Source organism: Haemaphysalis longicornis, unplaced genomic scaffold, assembly GCF_048455015.1.
Source record: "Haemaphysalis longicornis isolate Haplotype H1 unplaced genomic scaffold, Haemaphysalis longicornis Haplotype H1 scaffold_4, whole genome shotgun sequence".
NCBI classification, from domain to species: domain Eukaryota; kingdom Metazoa; phylum Arthropoda; class Arachnida; order Ixodida; family Ixodidae; genus Haemaphysalis; species Haemaphysalis longicornis.
Window position 1 is genome coordinate 226,655,370 of NW_027526361.1, and position 22,314 is coordinate 226,677,683.

At 46.2% G+C, this 22,314-nt stretch overlaps 1 protein-coding gene across 1 annotated transcript in view; it reads right to left on the minus strand.

The window, feature by feature from the left end:
- The window catches only part of LOC144179680 (cytochrome P450 4V2-like), a 41,907-nt gene that overhangs the window by 17,869 nt on the left and 1,724 nt on the right, over positions 1-22,314 (minus strand). The window contains exons 2-6 of the mRNA XM_077708126.1: positions 10,037-10,146; positions 9,194-9,282; positions 3,962-4,161; positions 2,489-2,558; positions 417-543 (exon numbers count right to left, since the gene is read on the minus strand). Coding sequence (XP_077564252.1) covers positions 417-543; positions 2,489-2,558; positions 3,962-4,161; positions 9,194-9,282; positions 10,037-10,146 — 596 coding nt within the window. The remainder of the gene's footprint in view (positions 1-416; positions 544-2,488; positions 2,559-3,961; positions 4,162-9,193; positions 9,283-10,036; positions 10,147-22,314) is intronic.

Genomic DNA, 22,314 nt, shown 5'->3' on the forward strand with positions numbered 1-22,314 from the left:
GGCAATAAAAATAACTGGTGTTTCTTTTTGCCTAGGTTTGTTATTTAGCAATTGTTTATTCATTGGCGTGTTTGGGACGCGTCGTTGTCTTGTGTCAATTTTTTTACGGTGTTACGGTGTTATTCAATAACTCGTCCAACCGTGTGTGCTAGCTTCAAAGTATATTAAGACTTTTCACCAGAAATCCAAAATCATCTAATGAACAAATTTTTACACAAATAGACTTCAATCTAGAGTATGATACCACCAAGTGAATACAAACTGACTTTTTCACGAAATGTGCACGCGTGAGGAGATAGTCCCGCAATACAGGAGAGACTTATACAAGTCGGTTGACACTGCTAGTTCATACAAGATTCAGAAGAAAGCAAAATCTGCTTAAACTACGAACCACGACGTTCAAATGGTCTACTCACCGCTAGGTGCAAGTTTCCGATATTCCGAACGGTGTGATTCCACACCTTGCCTTCTTTAGTCATATTGTAAATTCCTTGAATCCACAGCCACGGCCGGAAATACCGTATGGTGATCAAGAACGTAAGGCTTCAAGTAAAGCGAAAAAAAGAACAATGCGGTAGCATTCACATCTCTATATGCCCCCCTCTTTGTGTTTTCCCAAAAAAGACTTCAAGGTACACGCAGGAATTGACGAATGTTGCCATGCAAGTGAGCGCACACGAATTACGAACCAACGAATTGGTACAGTAAAACGAAACAGTAAATATTTACTTTGTAATTTCCCGTATCACGCTCTTCGTTTCCCTTTAGATGAGAGGGAGTAGGCAAGTCTCGCCACAAATTTCTCGCCGTTGAAAAATACATTTTTTGTGCGCCTCAATACTTCATTGGTTAGCACAAATTACATGACAACCTGACATTTTATTTAACCTCAAAACAACATGTGTTACGGACATTTGCACTACCTGCTTGCGCTGAGAGCTCTGCACAAACGAAGCTTAACAGTAGACTTTTAATGCGCTTGTTACCCATTTTTTTTAATTAGAAAAACAGAGATTCTGTGAAAACATTCATAACTTCGACATTGTGAAAAGCGCTAAAGGAAGCTGACTCGGAAAAGACGACTGACCCAAGACGGGCGCTACCGTCAAGCGGTGAAATATTAACACAAAAACAATATGTAGTGCTACGACGCAACCGCTGTTCACAAGAACTAAAAAAAGGCCTTTAATAAGGAGAACTTGTTCCTTGCTCTGTAGACTGAGGAATCACCGATGACCGGCTCTACGAGCACGCGCTCACGAAGATCGCCTGTCGCCATCGTCACGGCTGGGCGTTGGTAATGATGGTACGTCTTATGGAACACACCCGCTGTGAGGGATTGCTGCTTCCAACCGGCACCAATGATGCGGCATCAGCGTTGTTTATGTTCTGGTTCGGATTGTCGTGGAGGGACGCTTGTCATAAGTTGTGTTGCATTGATAAGTTAAGCAGCTAATACAAAATGGCTCAGGGCATAAGTGTTCGTACAAAGGTCCAAGTTCTGTAGCGCTCGTTACCATTTCAAAGTGCTACCACCAACTAGGGAAAGCTTGTGCATTAATAATTAAGAAGCACGAGGCAGAAAAACAAAATTATAGCAAAACAGTATTCCTTATTATCGGGATACTGGTTTATGAACTGTCTGATTATGTCCCCGAAAAGTTGACAATGCAGTCAAGAAGGCAGTAATTGTGTTTTTGTTCACATAGGAGACACAAGGAAGCTAAAAAACTAATTTTGTAAATAATGCTTGAGATGACATTACTCGGTAGCTCATTAACTAAAATACTGGCAATATTTAATTACATTTGCTGAGTGTTTTTCTGCTCATGCTGCGTTATTCTGAGTGTTTTAATATCAGCTCGGTTTGCTAGCATTAAAAGCATTCGGTAGCTGGCCTTCACTGAAATCGGTTAGAGAGTTTTGACATAGCGGGTAGCGTCCGCTAAAGCTACGGTGGTGGGTAGCGGGGCCCGACTAGGAACGTGTACATTCATTCCGGTAGGGTGGATTAGTTCCGCGGGCGGGCCTTCGCCATGCCAGCGCATTGGCTTCTCTGAGGGGCAACCTCCGTCGCCCTCCCTGCGCGCGCCTGGGCATTCGGGTCCCGGTAACCCGCCGCCGTAGCGTGAGCCTCCTGTAGTCACTATGCTAAAACTATCTACTGTAGTCTGTGCTTAGCTTAGGGCCAGCAATGTATGCAAAACATAATTAACAAAACCCATTCGAAGGCCTAGGTACAAAAATTAAGGCATAGAAGTGTTTTATGTTGTTGTTGAACTTACAACTGCACGAAGTCACTAAAGCCAGGCTTTGCTTTCAATCACTAATTATGTAAAGCTTTCAGCGGTGGCCTCAAATGGTGTACAGAAAGAAACTGCTATTAGGGAGTGAATGCCATTTGGTGATAGGCTTTTTTGCTTCAATATCAAAATATTTTCACCGGTTACAAGGTTAACAAGTACAAAAGTGTTTATAACGGACTCACCAGTTAAACCAGCGGGCGTACTCCGGCCGTTTTCCATCCTGTAATCCGAGGTCAATGCCTAACGTGGCTCCTGAGTTAACAAAAAAAGGAGAGGCTTGCTCAGAAGCATTTCTTGAACGTTTAAAATTGCTCAAAGTACGAGTAGTTCAAAAACAAATCACTAGTGTTTTATATCAGCCATTTTTACGCTGGAGAGACAGCCAATAATTTGTAGCATGCATTTTGAATACTCCATGTGGAAAGCTTTAACGAAAGATGTTATAAAAAGAAAACAACCCCATGACTTGTAAGCTTTTCTTGTGGTTGTGAGCGCTAACAGCATGAATGTCCAGACCAACTCCAGAGATGACGCGTTTCGCCTAACGTTGTCCAAGGACTTCGTAATCTTGCCGCTGGACACGCTTTTCTTTGCAGTTTTCTTATACGTTCCACCGTTGATCGTTCATACCGTCATCGAATGGGAGAGTTAACGACCTATGATGAATTTCGCTGCTGCCCGTTCTATTACTCTCTGTGGCATGCTACAGGGATTACCACCTGTGGCTGCTGCGAAGTTAGAGCTCGCGCAGTCGAAATCCTCGTAAAAATGAACTGGCCATTGTTTTATCAGGGACGGCGGCGCCGGATGCCGGATTTCTGCCTCAAGTTGCGGTAGTTAAATGCCTTGTGATATACACGTTTTGCACAAGACATCACAGCCGCCCTTTCTAGCGTATTGCTCTCAGCTGTGTCAGCGCTGATTGATATAAGAGCATCAGATAAGTTCACACTGTTCCAACCTACCCGAAGTACACCGGCCTGACAGCTCGCACAGTGACGTCAGTGCAACCTATCCGGAGGAGCTGTTTTACGGTTAGAGATTACGGACGCGGTTCTTTTCCGTTCAAGGAGCCATTTAACGCTTTTACCTTAAGTTTTCTCGTTTGGGAAAAGTTGTGCTAGACGAACGGATAATTTAACAGCAGACCATTTTGGATCATTTTTTGGCGTTCTGGTATATACGTTAGTAACGTTGTGGGGTCAAAGGAAGAGAAAACAAAAACAGGTCAGACCTTATTGATGTTTCCCGTCCGGACTAGTTCAGCAAGAACATCGACTTGGCTTAAATATGTAAAACTTGCGCCGTAGCACTGTGTTGAAGGTACGTTTTTTTTTTTTGGGTGACGGGCGTCATTTTACTAAACTTATAATCATAGTGGCGCACTAATGTTTAGCAAAAAGGGTTTTTAAACACGCAGACCACACGACAGGAAACTTTGTGGAGTGCGCTCACTCCCAGTATTTATGAATATCATGTAACGCTGTGAATTATGATTGTCCCGGAGTTGCATGCTTCCTGGGTATTGCTTGCACGGTTGACTAACAAGGCTCGAATATTACGAAGACAATTCTTTCCAGCGATCCAACGATTTGCGATCGTGTAGTTTTCGCCACCACATACACACACACAAATTACATACACAATGTACTCACGGCCAATGATGTCGAGAACGCACTTCTGGATGTTCTTGTAGCAGCTGATCGGCTGGTCAGGCGATTCAGCAGCCATAGATGCAATTCGCTCCGCTAAAATGGCGCCATTCTTGTTGAAAAGATCAACGCAGTTTTCCATGTGCTCCCTATTGAAGGCGCTCTTGAACAGCTTGGCCTTCTTCCTCCACGGGTCTCCCTTGCTGTAAGAGACAAACAATTGGGTGAAGTGGCCAGAACACAGGAATGAAAGGAAAATAAATAAATCGAGGAGCACATCAATCGAGAGAACACGATCATGTGTAATCACACACATGTATATGGCAAGATTTGTTGTATCGACAATGTGACTAAAAAATATGTCGAAATAGGTAACAGCTTTACGGTTGTGGGAAGGGTTGTTGTGGGCACGGTGCCGCGAAATGGCGCAGCCCTTACATCTTACCTTCTTGCGTCACGAAGCATCAAAATGTGTAACTCAACTCTAAAGTTGGAAAATTTGAACAGCAGAGTTGTTTACGCTCTTGGGTTCGCCGTCAATTAACAGAAAAAATACCAAGAAAATGGCGACTGCCCGTGGTGGTGGTGGTTTAACTGGTTTATTGATTGAAGAGGTTGGAAGCGAATGTGCCCCCGGCTACTCCATCTCACCAATGCAGGATCATAGACCCGGCTATACAAGTTCACTGGGCACAACAATTTTGGGAATACTAATGGTTGTCTATAAAATGAGCGTGCGTCTCGTCAGAGCGCCTGGTAGCGCGTTCCCACTTTTGTGATTGGACAGAAATCGACGTAAGGAGAGCTAATGCGCGCACTACACAAAACTGTAAATTAGAAAGTTAAGCATTTGAAGGAAGAAAGAGCATATAATCACAAGCGAGAATTGGAAAAAAATTCGGCTGTAGAGGTTAGAACAAAACAATCAGCTTTTTGAACAGGAAAAGAATAAACGCAAACAGGGCACGCGCATGGTCTCAGATACGTATCCAGGCTTGCGTTACGCGTGGGCTTGCGCAACTGAGGCGCTCACCGAAAGAAAATAAAAAATGCCGAGCCCTCGTGGTAGTCAGCGTTTGAGCAGACAGCGTCGCCGACAAAACGGCTGTCGTCTTCTCCTGACGACACTCGCACCGCGTTGCTAGGGGCAACCACCTGCGCTAATCAAACTCGGGGTTCACCGTGGCGGTGCCGGCAGAACTCTTTGTGACTCTGTGCCGCACACACACGGGGGTGGAGCGACCAAAGAAGATCCGGACACCGAAGGTCGAGGCGGCTTATCAGGAAGCGTGCCGCGCCTCCACGCGAGAATGCAATCGCCCAAAAACCAACCGCTGTGGTTCTGTGGCTAAGGCATTGTGCCGCTAAGCTCGAGGACGCGGGTTCAATTCCCGGTCGCGGCGGACGCTTTTCTGATGGAGGTAAAAAGCGAACACGCCCGTGTGTACGGGATTTCGGCTCACGTTAAAGATCCCCAGGTGGTCAAAATTAATCCGGAGACCCTCACTACGGCGCGCCTCATCGCCTGCGTTGCGTCGGCGCGTTAAACCCTACAAACAATCAATCAAGCAACTGCCCAAAAGAAAAAGAAGAAGTAGTGCAGGTCTTCAACGGCGGGGGAGCACTCGACGAAGACTTTGCGACGGCGGACGATGTAGTATACAAATATTGAAGAGGGCGCTGCACATATAAAGCACTTATATACTTTACTTTGCGTTTGATTTAGCGTTCTTCTGACGAGTGCCATATAGGTATATACGCAAACTAAATGGTTCTGAGTGATTCATACAACGCTCGTTGAGTTTAGCTTAGTGGGACGAAAAAGAATCTGCTTGAACATCAGCCTTGCACCACTCGGAAAGCTAGCTTTGATTTTCTTTTGCAGAAAAGCATAACATTATAAGGTTCGATTTTCTTCATCGCCAAAGCTATTTACGCGAAACAGAAGTGACGGATGGCATTTCGGAAAGCAATTTAATTTAAAATTTTAAATGAAAAAGGTAAAAGCAGTTGCAAACTTGATTTGGCGTAGAAGGCGGTACTAGGATGGGATGTCCAAGCTGTGCGCAATACCTTATCACCATAAATACTCACAACCATTAGGTCGACATTCACAGTTACTTGTCTCCGAACACATATATTGCTATTGCTTTGCAGTGGGTTCCCATTTTGTTGCACGCTTATCAAACAAATTGTGGGTGAAAGGGGGTGTCATCAAAGGCTACCTTCAACCGTTCGTCTTGTTACTTATTGTGTGCCTGGAAAGCTGAGTATACTGTTATACGTACGTTTTAAAATGCGGCTTCATTGGCCCCACGTGGTTACAACACATTAATCACAATCACATCACATAATTGCACATCCTTACAACCATGAAACAAAACACCTAATCCTAAAATAAGTTTGTTTGAAATTTCGCAATATCGCGTGGCTGGCACCGCCTTGGCTGAGTGAAATGGCTCATCCTCCAGCGCGGTTCGTTTGCCATGCTATGGCTGTTTATACTACTGGGAGCCCTGGTTCTTGTACCTTTTGAATTTATGAGCTTGTAATGATGTACTTGGGCCACCCAGGCACGGCTTTTACGGCTCTACGCCATGCAATCCAACTGCAGAATTCCGGTGCCGCGGCCTTTGTGAATCCAAGCTCTTACAGCTGTGACTTGATAAATCGCTGTCGTTTTCAAGAATCCTGTAATTTTCCGGCCTTCTGGGCTCGACTTGCTCAGTTTGCGAGGACAATGAACATATTATATATTTACGCCGAACTTATGCCTCTATAATACCGGAGATGAAAGTGTCCTTGCGGCCGCGCCTGCTCATTACGTTAGGATACCTTTTACCTACATCTTCCGTCATGGTTTCTCCCGCAAAAAAAGCCCTATTGTACTCTCTAACCGCAGTGTGCTTATTCGGACTGTAAATGACGATGTAAACTTCCTAAACAGGTTTGAGTGTCGATGTTCTTGTTGGAGAATATCACATAATCACCACCCCTATGTGACGGATGAGGTCAGGCATTTTGTCCAACTTACGCTTCCAGTTCACCAAAATAGTTTACTTGTTTATTCTATTGACTCAATTATTTAGTACATACTGCAGCCAGAGGTTGGGCCCAAGCAAGAGGAGAAATACAGAGCATATAACTTGAGAAAAAAAAGCCTAAACATGCAGCTGCAAATTATGACCGAAATAAAATGTAAAACTTGAACCAACAATACATGAAAGCAATTCGGTATTCACGCCTAGCAACCGGTTATCATATATACACGCTTTAATATATCCATGGTATAAGTATATAAGTGAGAGAGGGCTCATTTTGATTAGATAGCTAACCAGGTTTCCCGCTAATGCTAGCAAAAATTATTTTAGAGGCTCCTGAATATTTGCTGATAAAAGATTGTGGAGCACTTTCGATAAAAGCTTCCACTATTCCTTTCGCGTCCGGAAGCACGCCGAATGCTATAGTTACCGGCAGCGCGGAGCGGCACTGCGTGATTTGCTTGTGGCAGCAGATACGTCTTGCGTGTCTGCTTTGCTTTCGTGGTTACCTTTTAAATGCGAATGCATTTTTTAGTCGGGGGTTGTCGTGCTCCGTCGGCGTGCGCCTGCATTGCTCCAGCGCGAGCGCACGTGAGCGCGCGCCTCGTACTTCTGCCTTCGTCGTCGTCGTCGTCGTCTCAGCGCGAGTGCAATTTCCTAGTCGGGGGTTGTCGTGCTCCGTCGGCGTGCGCCCGCAGGTGTTATCTCTCCGCGCTCCTCCTCGCCCCTAGCAACAGCTGTGGCGCGCCCAGCAACCGGAGCAGGTGGTAGCACGGGCGGGAGTAGCGGAGGGCAAGGGGCGCGCTTTGGCGTGTGAGGGCGCTCGCATCGCGGAGCTCGGGCGGAGTAGCGGAGACTGAGTGGAGAGGAGGAGCGCGCTCGGGCGTGTGAGGGCGCTCGCATCGCGGAGCTCGGCGGGAGAGAGAGCTCGCGCGCGGAGCGGGCGTGCTGAGAGGGTCTCTCTCTCCTCTCCGCGTACCCTCTCTCCGCTCGCTGCGCTCGTAAAATGTATATAAATGCAGTGGAGCGCACGCCTCTCTCCGGTACTGCTTGCCGCAGCGCACTCATCGGTGCACCCAATGCATTCGCATTTCCGCACGATCCCCTTCGGGGAGGTTGGGGCAGTTTTTTAACGTGGCTATCAAAGGCGCTCATTGCAGCAACTGAAGGAAAGCTGGCCGATAGCTGTTAAACCTCTGGAATTACGTAACTCCAGTGATCAAAGAACGCCAATACCGGGAAAGAGAGAAAATTTTTTTGAACCAGTATTTCAGTTATCTGATGGGCGTAAGGCGGGAATTTCTTGGCTGAAGTAGTTTGCGACCCCCTATTCGAAATACAAGATGTGTTGGGTGACTACGTAATTTAGGCATTTAGGATTTAGAAAAAAGTTAGAGAAAGTGTTTCAGGGTCACTTTAAGGCAGGTTACTCCGAGCCAGCAGCTCGGAGGGTGCTGATGCTGTGTCGTAATTTACAGAAGTGCGAACTGTAGAAAGCAATTGTGGCAACGTGAATTTGCCCGATACAATTTATGGATAATGTTTTTCGGAATGCGTTGACTTAGAACGATCAGTAAAATAGACACTTTCGCTAACATGGCCCAGTCTCTATTCAGCGCCAAAGAAATATTTCTGCCCGATGTGTTAAAGCAAAGCATTTCTGATCTCGTCGAGCAGTTTCGCCTTCACGGAGGATTTGACCTTCAATTAACCGCAGCTTGGCCGCACCGTTGGCAACGCGCATGACTTGGCAGGTCGAGCTCTGCCGTCAGCCGTGTTTGCTAGCCGCGCGGTGGCGCCGTCACTGCAGGCTTGGCGCATGCGCTCTCCGCAACTGGATATTGCTGACCACGGCACTCGCCGCATGCATGCTGCTTGGCCATAAAAGAGAGCGAGGCTGGGCCTTATTCTCTCCGCTGAACATTGCGCGGGAGCTTTGAGCCTTCGTCGGCAAGAGGCGTCTGGCCACCCCACAGGTATCGTACGCGTTCGGCTCAGAAAACGCCGTTAGCGGGACCACAACCGTAGAGGAAGACAGGCTTTGGACGAATAGTGCAATAACTAATGCTGAATCAATGGTTCACCAAGGGAAATCCTGACCTAACAAGGCTAAGCTAAGCTTTCGCTTTGCATATCCATGGTTTGCCGAGCTTAGACGCAAGCATTTTGTACCCTTAAAGAGGCCATCACTCACCTGGTCAGGAGATTTTTGGGGCCCAGCCATGACTTCAAAAACCTGTACATGTTGGGTTTCCCGGTGTTTTCTTTGGTCGAGAGGAGAACCTGGGATTGACGAAAAAGGAAAAGTTTAAACTCTAAATTGAAGTTTTGCTTTCCAAAGCTACACGTGCGCTTTAAGTGCCGCCCTAGTATAGTGCTCTTTGGCTTTGAAGACGTTATGTTTACATACTGTGTGCAGATCTAACAGCGTGGAATATGCACATAGGAAGTGACGGTGAAATTGTTCTACAGGTGCTTTCCGATGACTCAGAATCGTTTAAAATGCGTTATGCCTTCCACTTTCGTGATGGCGATTTTAGACGCCACCCGCTAGACTCATGAATGCGACGGAAAGTGCAGCTATTCAGGCTGTTAATCACACAATTGAAGATGGTTCCAACAATTACTGCTCTATGTACGCATCACTTCGCACTTCATACTTTTCCCGCGTTCACGTGGATCCGCGCATTTGCGGGTGTCCGCTGCGGCAATGTTCTACGACCACTTGCTATCTACGCGGCTTGTGACGCGTCCTCCTAGAGCCAAAGCTATGCCGTGGCGATGAAGCATTTATACCAGACATGTCATCTCCAAAAGCGACCACTTCACCAAAAGTGACGTGCCTGACTTTTTGGTTGATTGGAAGTGTTTTTAAAAACCGGAAATGTTATACGCCAGTAGGAAAGAAAAACGGGTGGGGAACAATGCAGTTCGAAGGCAGCAGGGTCCAGGGGATAGGATATGTGAGATACCTTGCTTACTGCAGGTAATACGACAACGTATAAATGCCCACCGAAGTATAGCTTGAGCAACGTACCTCGACTGGTTCTGGCGACTGCAGTATGACAACCGGGGTTATTCCTATGTAGACCTTAAAAGTCTTCCCGTCGTGCTTCTTGGAGAGCTTGTTTATAACCTTGTGCACCACTGCAAAACAACAGAAATGCAACAATATGGCTGTCGATCGGTATCGTAATTTGATGTCCAGACAGCAAGTAGAAATTTTATTGGACAAAAAACGAAAAACTAGTAAACATACGCTTTTTGGAGACAGGACTGGAAACAATATCTTCCAAACGTAAATATTTTACGCTAAGACATATTTCCCTGGCCCAAGGAAAGTTTTAGGGTGACTTCTTACTAAAATAGGAAATACCGGGAGGCATCCTGAGGTTCGTCGGTTTCTTAAAAGGGGCACCATGTAACTTACAAGTTTGGATAATTAAAAAGACAATTTCGCCCCGACAACAATTACACCAGTTGTGACTCAAACTCCAAAAAGCAATCTTATTGTTGCAGAAAATAGATGAAGCAGAGGTTCAGCTACTTTCTCGCCGGTACCTCATGACGTCACCAAGACTATTTAGTGTGACTTGCGGCACCCGATTAAACCATAGCCAAGAAATGTGACTGCGATGGGAGTTGTGCCACTAGTACCGTTTGATCGTTCCTCTTGAATTTTAACGCGTAGTTAGAAATGATCAGTGCCGTTTTCTTTCCCCAAATGACATGAAGGGTGGGGGCGTGCAGCGCAATATCTGAATATTTTTCTATAACCCCTGTTTTGTTTTTGCTAAAGAACTAGTATTTCGGGGAAGAACTATAGTTGCGGCTTTAACCACTCTTCAAGATGAAATTTTTGCATCGGCATACTTATTTATTTGTTTGCCTGTTATTTGACGCATTGATTTCATTTATTATATATATATATATATATATATATATATATATATATATATATATATATATATATATATATATATATATATATATATATATATTTATTTATTTATTTATTTATTTATTTATTATACCTATCAGGCTCTTGGAGAGCACTGAATAATGGGGGTGCAGACGTACATTTACCGACGGGCCGGTCAGCAACAACTACAAAAAACACAGAGAATATTACAGATCATAACCAAAATTGAAGCTAGATAACAAGTGTCGCGACTTGCACTCACAATAAATTGATTAACACCAAAGCTTGCTCATATGCCGAAAAAGTGTGGAAGAAAGAACTACGCGGTACAAAGAGGCGCAGAACTGTAAAAAGTAAAAAAAAAGATTTTAGAGGCGTAGATGAAGAACATAAAAATGCATACCCCAAAATATACATTAGCAGGCATAAAAAGAATAACACCAATTGATACTACGAGACTGATGTGAGTACAAGAATTAAAAAAATACGAAAATTCATTTAGTGAAATTTATTATTATTTAGCAAGAATGGTTTCGCGAGCTAGAGAGAAGCGACGGTTTCAGCAGCTAGCTGTCACTGCAGTTGCATGGGCTATTGGAGCTTGCACACACACCCTGCAGGGCTGGCACATTGTGTAATTACAATGTCTCAGAATTATGAGACGGAATCAAAATCCCACTCATTAAGTGGTTTTCACGCGGGCTACCCCCGCAAAAACATATGCGCGCCAACCGCCAGCCAAGAGGAAGTGTGGGCCTTTCTTGTCCATTGAAATGCCCGCCAAGGCCGGGCTCGTTCGTGCACCTCGGGGAAACCATCGCGCATCCCGGCATTGTCGCTGCCTGCGACGACCACAAATGCTGGGAGATGGCCCTCGCGGTCACGTAATGTCAGGGTTGGTCAGAAAAAGGGTTGGTTTCCCCTCTGCGCGAGCACAGTTTAAAGAGAACCTGCCACACCTTTTTTATGTTTTCTCGAAATATTAAATGCTCACAGAATTAGCCAACCAACACATCCAGTACTTTGAATATGGGCTCGCAAAGTACTTCAGACAAAAATTGCCGCTCTATGCCCATCAGAGAACTCAGAAACTTGCTCAAGAGATTTTTCACACTTTCCCGGTCTTGGCGTTCGTCAACCAGTGGAATGACTTCATTACAGCGGTGTAGCGGCTATTGGCCGGCTTTTTCTTTAGGTGCAGCAATGAATGAATTTGATCGCCACTTTAAAAAGAATCCACAAAAGCAAAGCATAAACGGAAGGCGTATCTGCGGTGACTACAAATCACGCAGTGCCGCTTCGTGCTGGCGATAACTAAAGTTTTCGCCGTGCTGTCAGACGCGAAGGAAAGAGTGAAAGAGTTTACCGGTAGTGTTTCAGAGTCCCTCTAAGGTATACGTGGTGGCCATGTTGGCCCTCATTACGCGGAGTAGGAACATTCGGCGAAAATGTGGTCTCTTTTCTTACAAAGACAGTCGTTATCTTGGCGTGTTTTTTTTTTACATGGATGCCCTTGCGCCAATAAAACTCACGGACAACAGCCACAGATATTAATGAGGGGACAGTTGAATACGAGGTTGTGCAGTTAACTCTGTTCAGATGCGGGATAGTTATAGCTGTTCCTCTAGGAAAACAGTGTCGTATAACCGAACAGAATGAAAGCGGAATAACGGTAATTAAGTGGGACAATGTGTGTCACCTTATCCTCACTGACGTAAGCACTGAAATGCGGAGGAAGCTTTGGGTTTGTGGCTTTAAGTGTGTGCGGGCGAGTGAATACAGGTGTTGTGACATTGCCCGTTCCTACCCGTCTTTTCCTAAAAAGATTTCAATTGGTTGAGGAAGTGAGAGAAAATGACACTGTACACGCAAGGTTGAGGACAGCATAGGAGTACCAAAGGAATCTCGGGCATAATACAAGCCACACGCGCTGATTCACGAAAAGGGATTAGCTGTGTTTTTAACATTATCATAATATCAAAACAGGGGTTTAAATTGGTATGGTTCCTAATGTAGTTCCAAATGTTGCCATAAAGATTATTTCTCTTTCCAAAGTTCGCGTTCTCCATCTAAAACTCGTACGTCCCAGCTGTACCCACCTTTGCTGCGCCCTGTCAGTATCAACCAACGGAGCATAGTGTAGTGCGTGCTAGCAAGATTCTTGCAAAGTACGAGAGACCCGAAGCTGAAACTTCGTCCTCGTTTCTTTCAATGTGAGTATTCAGAAGCCTTTCTAGAGTGCGTAGCAGAAAGATAGTGCTCCTCTTAACTCCATTCAACGTCTTATTAACTTCTGGAGACAATAGCAGCGCACCAGCTTCCTCTTTCTGAAGCCGTGGGCTAGTGACGTCACGAAGACAACAGTCACCAAGTGGAGCAACAAAATTTTTATTACAACCTTCGCTCCTGCGCACGATTTAAAACCTCTGGGTATTTTCAAATGGAATAGCTTCTTTTAGGAAATGGGAAAATGAGCGCGCAGCTGGCCATGGAACGGCTCTTAACCGTCACGAGGAAGTAGTGAGACTCTCCTAACAGATTGTAACCGGCCTTAACAGGTTCAGGTCTCCCTGCCACGGCGTAACTTAAAGGGACAGTGAAGTGAATTTGTCATGCTTGTGTTTGTGTTCGCATTGCAGGGACTGGCTCAAATAAACACTCATTTTATCTTTTATCCGGTCGTCAAAGCAGTATTTCATTTAAAGAGACTGAAAGAAGAAGTAACACCATGCGACATTTGAGGCGGCCTAAGCAATTACAGACTACGCAAATTATTCTTTCGATGTGATTGGACGATGCCCAATTTCTTTAAAGTTCATGCTTAAGGACTTTCATGTCTATCAGTGGAACTTTTTCTTTACGAAAAACTTCAGTGCTATTGGCGACAAGCACATGTGTCGGAATGTAGTTGTGGTTTATTTGTGGAGAGTTGTTGAAACCAGTTTGTGTTTTGGTACTGGGCAACAACATGCTTGGCATCCCACTTTGTCGTTTGTTGGGCATTCGCGATACCTCAGGAGTCGGCATACCGGACTACGGCCAGGTTTTTCGCCTGTATAATGCGTCAGATAAGCCTGCCAGCACCGCTTAGAATCGTAACATTCACTAGCCGAGGCGTACGCAGGGCATGAATGACTTCCGCGTTGTCGAAGACGCTTAACCGCGATACGCATCGCCCCAAATTTGGAGCTTGCGTGGCTCATTCCTGTGTCATAAGAGTCGCGTTCGCACCAGGCTGACAGTCGGCTGATTCGGCACTGTGTCTGCAAGCTGTCGGCGCTTATGTCAACACCACGGCACCGCGAGCGCTTTCGTATCTGTCCGCACGCAGTCTGCCAAACCACTCGTGGAGCAATGAGGGTGTCAGAGCAAAATGTTGAATGCAGTATATAAAACATTAACTAATTAAAAAGAAATCAACTAAGAAAAAAAATTCAACCCGGAATTCGAACCTGCTAATTGCGATGAACTGAATCGAGTGCTTCACACCACTCGTTCATACTTTTTTTTCTTTTCTCACTTTCAAGATAAAAACATGCAACAAATGCAGGCTGAACCTAGTGGTTGGTGTCAGCAAACACCGCTGCCCCGCTTTCTGCAAACCGGGGATATTTCCGGACTTTAATTATATTTGAATAACTCGTTACTTTCCATACACCATCGTCACATACTTGTGAGAGGTACACTTCTTTCAGCTTGCAAATATTTTCAGCGAGATATTTTAAGCGTTGTCGTCACTATTTATTACGGCCGTTCCCCTACTCCGTATGGCGTTAATACAAAGGATAAAAAAAAGATGTCGTACGAAATGTCATCACAATGAACTTCAAGGAAGCGCGTGCCGTTTTGTGCCAGGGGCATATCTGTTCGAAGAGTTCGCTGGAGGATGTCCCATAAAAAAACCGCTTGGCTTCCACTGCACATCGAGAAGGAAAAATGCCTGTGCGAAATAAGGATGGGAACGCAAGGCCCATCGTTTATGGTCCATACCACCGTGGTTGCCGTGGGAAACCAGGAAGTAACGGTCCTTAATGGTGTTCAGTTTCTGAGTTTCCGTTTTCCGAGCAGCTCAGATGAGCATTTCTTGAATAACGCTTGGGCCGTAAGCGTCCCTCGAATCCCCACAAATATCCTATCACTAGAGACTGCGTTCCTTATGCCCGAAAAACGATCGCAAATGTGTGGTCATGCCACTGACCGCTGTGCCAGTTCACCCTGCAAAAAAAGGGCTTCGCGCACCTCAGTTCTACGCTTTACGTTATGTTTCGGTTGATTTTATTCCTTAATGCCTTTATTAACTCGGCCGTCTCTTCCCCCGCTTTAACTGGCCTTACATTTTATACCGGCCTACCAGTCTCACAGGCAGACAGAGCTTAGAGCTCCGCTGAAGCGTAGTCAACAAAGCGTCGTAAGCCAATGTACGTATTACATGTGTTTTTGTGTGGCAATACTGTCAGTTCATCAACTTTACTGAGCTTGATGCACTCTACAAACTAACAAAAAGAGCCATATTCCCCCTGGCGCAAATCTTGTCATTTCTTAAGTTTAGTCGAGCGAACGATTCGCGACGACCCGTCGCTTGCCGACCGACTGACTCGGTTGTTGGGGGGGGGGGGGGGAGGGGGGGAGGGGAGCCGCTCAGTAGGCGCAGCCAAGCCAGCCTGCTAGAGCAAGCGTCATACAAAACGTCATATAAAATCGGCAAGAAGAATTGGAATAGGAGGACAGCACTTTCGAATTAAGTTTTACACTAACGGAATTATCGTAAATGCGCCCAGAGTGGTCAACCTTGGCCTAGGGAGGCTAACCCCCGACTTCCCTGACCTGAAAGCATCCCTGACCTGAAAGCAACGCTGCTGTGTCAGGCTCACTGATGCACCCATCCATGCTGCACCCATCGACAACCACAAAATACTCCCGCACCCAGATCGCACTACTTTTGAAGCCTCTAACAACGAACTAGTGGCGGCTGTAACTACAAAATTAGTAAATGTAGCAGACTGCGTGTGATTTAAATACAACATTAAAACATCCCAGCTGAGCCGTGGATGCAACCACGGGTTACGGTGTGTACGGGACCTGGGCTCTGCCGAGTGCGCAACCAAGTGCATGACCGCGTCTATGCTATAGCTCTAGCGGTACACGAACTCGCGCAGGTTGCCTCTGGAATCAGCCGGCCACGGTCAGTTTCAGCGCACTCGTAGGTTAAATATATGCTCGAATGCGGCCGTCCTTGAAGGCTCCCTGACTAGGCAGAAGGTATTTGATCACTGGTCACCATTTCAATCGCTCACTTCTTCAACATCAAATTTTAAGTGCAGAGCACTTTATTGGCTAGCCTTGTCATCGTAGCGCGCTGTAACGCGTAACGCATAACTCTCTAAGATGCCAAGCAACTGCCGGAATCAGGCGGCGCAGCAAAATGACGGATCCAAGCAGAGCCCGGCGTACCGTCGTAGCGGGGTCCCACAGAGGCTTCGAAAACCAAGTGGTTTATATAGTCATTACCGTTCGAAACTCGTGAACGGCTGGTGCTTGTCATTCATTTCCGACAGCCAATCATTTCCCCTGGACCCACTTATCGACGCAGAGAAGAGAGGAGGAGATTCGTTCGCAGCGTGCATCACGCACGGGGTGAAGCGCCAGTCTCGAATGTGCGCCAATGGACCGCAGTTGAAGAGCTGGTCATCTTGTGCCAGCTGCGACACTCTCGTGGAACACATGGTACGCCATTGGCCAGTCCGGCATGTTGCCGGAGGCGTACATTCTGGTGGACAAGGGTAGCTCTTGGCCTCCGCGGTTCACCGAGGTCCTTCTCCCCGTTGTTTAGCGCAAAAAAAAAAACTGCAATTACATTTGAGGCAAAATATACGTAATTAAGCGGCAGCGCCTGCGTTCACTTAGTTAGAAACGCTCGTAGGGTTGGTTTTTTGCGATAGTAAGCGACAAAAAGGGTCAGTGCAAGGAAACATTGGCCGCGTATGTGCTCCTTTCGTTGCAAACGTCGACGCAATGCGATAGTCGACTGGTGCCCCTGGCAAGTGAATGCATCCCTTCTCTATCCCGCTCACCTCTCATGCTGTTCCTCTTTCGTCTCGTTCCTTCTCAGATAACACGCTAGAGGTTTGCTCAAGATAATTTAAATTTACCGCGTTTTACTGCTCCAAGTCGGGTGCCTCAATGCCAGCGCTGCCGTACGGCGGAGACGCGCGAGAAACGAAGCGCCCTACTATATCGTTCCAAACAGCGCAGTAAGCGCCGGCGGCGCCGGCACGAGCAGGAAGAAAAGCAAGCACCAAAAATTGGCCGCGGATATGCTCCTTTCGTTTGCAAATGTCTACAAAAGACGATAGTCCTTGCCGACATTTGCCAAGTAAATGCCTCCCTTTGCTTTCCCGCTCATCTCTCATGCTGTTCCTCTTCCATGGCGCTCCAACCAAGGTAAACACACTTAAGGTTTGCTCAGGTCTATTTAAATTTACTGCGTTCCACAACTACAGGCCGGGTTCCTCGATGCCAGCGCTGCATTACGGCGGAGACCTGCCTGGAGGCGCCCTACTTCAACGTTTATAGAAACCGCATTGCCCTAGTCCACGCGCATTCCAAGCAGACAGTGGAACCTATCTAGTGGAACCTTTCGTAACTCTTGGCGCTTTATTTTAAGTGCGAATGCACTTCTTAAGCGAGCCTGAATCGTTCGCCGCCGTCCGCATAGCAACAGCTGCGGGTGCGCGCGCTCCTCGTCTTCCTTGGCAACGGGGGGAGATGGGCGCGCGCTGCCTGGCCGCTGACATGGCACATACCCACGTGGGGCATTGGCCAGGAATCTCCTCGTCTTTCTTGGCAACGGGGGGATATGGGCGCGCGCTGCCTGGCCGCTGACATGGCACATACCCACGTGGGGGATTGGCCAGGAATCGGGCGTGAGAAGGGCTAATGCACCCGCTTAAAGGAGTACTGACACGAAATTTCAAAGCTGAGATCCGCTCTAGCAATCAAGTACAACGACAACACAAATAGATGTCTGTGAATAAATGCATCTTTCTTTCTTTGTAGTTGTGTGTGTGTGTGTGATCTCTCTTTCGCGAACATTACCGAACCGCGCAAATTCAACTCGTGCATTCGTACTTTCACATTCTTCCCCTCGGGGAAATGCGGGGAATTTTTTTTACAATGCCGCCAGAAGCTATAGTGGCGCGGGCGACAGTGTGATTTTTTTTTCTCCAGTGGGTGTAGTATTTCATTTCGCGAAAATCAAGCATCTATGAATTTTTTTACAAAGGAACACTGTACATATCACCTATGTATTAATTTTCTGTCTTATATTTGCGCAATGTCTTCTGCTTGTTCAATAATGTTGACAAGTATGAACATAAAACCGGACTTAGACGTTTAGATTAGGCTGTGAGTATATAAGACTATTGCGAAGATTTTGTTTCGCTTTGGCCGGGTGGCTGAATTGAGTCACAGACAGACAGACAGACAGACAGACAGACCTACACTGTATGACGGACCAAAATTTCTGCGTTTAAGTAGCCCAAGAAAGACTCTCCTCTTTAAAAGAACAGTACTCCCGCTGGAGCTGTTTCAGGCAGGAGGAACGCGAGCACTGCGATGGCGGGAAATTCTGAATTGCATTGGACAAACCTCCGCTCCATCCATCACGAGAGGAGTGAGCCAGGGCGGCGAAGAGCAGCGAGGGGTGGTAGCAGTGAGCGGATAACGGCGCTACAGCCCATTATGGCGAATCACTGCTCTGCCCTTACAACAGCTTTCATGTTGAGTGGAACGGCTTTAACTTTTCAAGGGCAAGTTTGCGGCACAAGAGCGTGATTTGCATGAATTCGACGTGTTTATTCCGAATTTCACGACAATAATTTCACCCCCCGCCAGCCTGGAAACAGGCCGGGTACGAAGCGAAGGTCAACCGGCGCTGAGTCTCCGTGTTGGCTGGTGCCTCTATGGTGGGCGCCTCTATGGTTGCATGTTGGTCATTTTCGTCCGCGGAAATCCAGCCTAATTTAATTAGATTCATTGGAGTGTTGCAGGAAGAAATAATCTGCTGCTGCCATGAGGACGACAGCGCGTGACCGCGGAAAAAAAAAAGGCTCGTACAAGTCAGACAACCAGAAGACTGCCTAGAATGGAACTAGGGAGTTAGGCCTTAGTGTACCCGAAGCAATGCCGGTAGTAATCACTGTAGTAACGGAAATTTGAAGGTTTCGTGGCAAAAGCACCAGAACCTCGCGTATGGTTTTATAACAGCGCCAATGTGAAGTAGGCATGAGTAAAGCCGCATGTCCTAAGGCGAAGTTCCGTTGGAACAGAACCAGCGACCGGGGCTACGAGATAATTTGTGCGAGATAAAAATATTTCCACATAAGCGACGACACATTGGCGACCCCTTAGATTTCTGACAAACGGAGGAGAGGCTCTGTTGCCGAAAGGCTACTCAACCACATTTATGTTATCGCGCAAGTAAAAATACATGGTGTAAAACATTTTTAATATGCCTTTGTGCAATATGAAAAAAGAAAATTACACCACCTTCCCGTGGGGAACCATGAGGAGGATGCGAAGCATCATGTGGGCTCTGGGTAGGTTCCATTGTGTTGCCGTTATGTTGTTTCATTTATCGGAGCACGAATGGGAACGTAGTGTGAACCCCCATGCAGAGACAGAGAAATGTAGAGAAAGCGAAGAGACCGACACCCGCGTTACCTGATCGAACACCTCCTGGTTCTCGTCTTTCTTTATTGCGTGCTCATGGTCCTATTCCGCTGCCCGCCATCTTCGTCCTCTTCTCTGGTTCAGCTGCAAGGCGCGTGGCGCTTCCCGTCACAGCTTTCCCACGGGAAATTCAACATCGTCCTCTAAAGTTTTCAGTTCGTCGTTTCCGTTGACGTTCAGCTTGTGAAGGACATAAAGCGCGTTCGTAGCACGTGCTCCCGTCGCGGTTTGTAGCGCAGTGGGAAGAGCGCCACGTACCTCCCGTTGCGACCAGAGAGTCGTGGGATCAAAACCGGGCACCGCCTAACTATTTTTTTTTTGTGGACTGCCCTGACGACAGCCCAAACGCTGACGAGGCTCAAGAGACGCGCATGTGCAGTAGAGTGCGGACGGCGGAAAACAACGGCAACAAAGGAGGGAGGAACACAGCCCTGAGCATGAGATGCTTCGCATTTAAAATTGATTTTGTAGGCCCCGCCACTGCAGAAATTGAAGCTTTGAGCCACAAGAGAGTAGCGGAGACTTCCATGTTGCTTTTGAAGGACAAGCCAGGTAATTCTTAACAGTAGGAAGTTACGTATTGTGGACGTAGTTAGATAAGGAGCCACCGTCTTATCGAAATTATTAACAACCTGGACACTTGTGAGTCTTTATTGGGAAAAGTAAGAGGTAAGATAGATGTAGAATACTTGGAAACTTAAAATTTGCGATGGAATCTTGCTCAGTGAGCCGAGAAAAGACAGGCAAACAATGCATCAGGAACTATAATCAGAAATTTCAGCCTCAGAGATAAGTAAACGCGAAGAAACAGAAAACAATGGTAAATAGGCACGTTGAATTTAGCCCCTTGAAGATAAGAAATAATATACAAATGAAGTAAATCAATATATCTACCGCGAGATGGAGATCAGACCTGCACGCTGAATACAACCCGTACATTTCATATGTGAACGTCTTGACCATCGTCACAAAGTTCATATCCCGCGCTAAAACACTGTCACCTACTCTCATTCTTTTTGGCCGAAAACGTGCCATGAGTGGGACCACGTGGCTGCTTCTTTAGCTTGCATTACTAACCCTGACCATTTGCGGGGAGCATTGTCAAATTCAAATTTGTTGCAAGTTTTTTTTTTGTGTCATACTTTCTCGTAAGGAGTGCTTTTTCGTTGTGTTTATTTCTTTTTTAGTGTATTCTATGCATGTGTCGATCCGCCGTTTCTGTGTCCTCTTAAGGCGAATGATGTGCGTTTACCGTTTGCTTTTCTTTTGCTCCGAGTATGATTGCGTTTATGGCTGCGTTAATTGCATTTGCTTTACCACGTTTTTTTAATATTATTGTATAGTTTTGTGTGTGCAATCGTTAAACACTTCTCACGGGCTTTTGACATCTTTTTTGCTCTCCTATGTAAGCCGCTCCCTTCTACAATGCGTGTATGCTCTGAGGGTAACAAATAAATATCAGGTAAAGCGTTAAAGCGTGTATATAACTTCTCGTGTTTGTTACGGATTTCCATTTCGAAACACGTCCTCCAACCAAGCGACTTGTTTTCGCTCGGCATTGAGCAGTATTTCATCGCCTAAAGAATACAGGCAGGAAAATATTATTCACGAAAGACAAGAGCTATCTGCATGCATCGGACCACATTTGCTATGCACACATACGTGCATGGCAAATATACAAACAACAGTGGCATCGGAACCGCAACTGGGCATCTTATTTGCCCATTCCATGTTGATTGAATGTGCGGCTCGAAGCGAAAAGACGATTTCGCAAAACTCCGCCGTGGAAAATAAAGGAACGTCTAGCCAGCGCGGCACAGCGAATCCATGCCACGGCTTGCCCCCTGGGTAAATAGATTCGTTTGTGACAGTCGACAAGAAATGTCCTAAAATTCTTCATCCCAGAAGCAGCACATAAATTTTCGCACTTGAGTCTTGAGGAAAATCTGCAGGGTGATCAAAGTTACGTCGACAGGTTTTGTAAAAATTAGGCGCTTAGGTGTACGTCAAGTCTACCTCTACAGTGAAGTTATTCGCCGAGGGGGACACACAATTAGTGGGTAAATATTGATGTCGCTGGCTAATTAAAAAAAGTTGAATGATCAACTTTTTAGTGGCGGCAGTAAGCAGGCATGTTTGTATTGGAAAGTTAGACGCAATCGTGTTTCTACGCAGTTTCATTTGACAGAATTCTTCTACTGCAACTGTGGTCCGAGATATCGAACTGTGAAGCTTAATTGCCGATCGCATGAATACGCATGCTAGACAGCGAAGGCCGGCGCAAGGCTCCTCCGTTCTGTTCTGTTGCGATAGCGGCTCCGAATACTGCAGATTGCGATTACACCAGCCAAGACTGAATGGGTGTGAGTTATCATTTTTGCCTATGCCTCACCACTGTTGTCATACTAAACACCGTACACAGCAGGCACGTCACAAAAGGGAGGAGCTTTGCGCCGCACCTCACTGTCTCGCATACGTAATCATGCGAACGGCCATTAAACTTCACAGTTCTATATCTCGGAGCACTGATGCGCTAGAAGAATTCTGCCAAATGAAGCTGCATAGAAACATTATTGCGTCTAAGTTTCCAATACAAACATGCCTGCTTACTGCCGCCATTAAAAAGTTAATTATTCAAATTTTGGTAATTAATCCACCGGAAT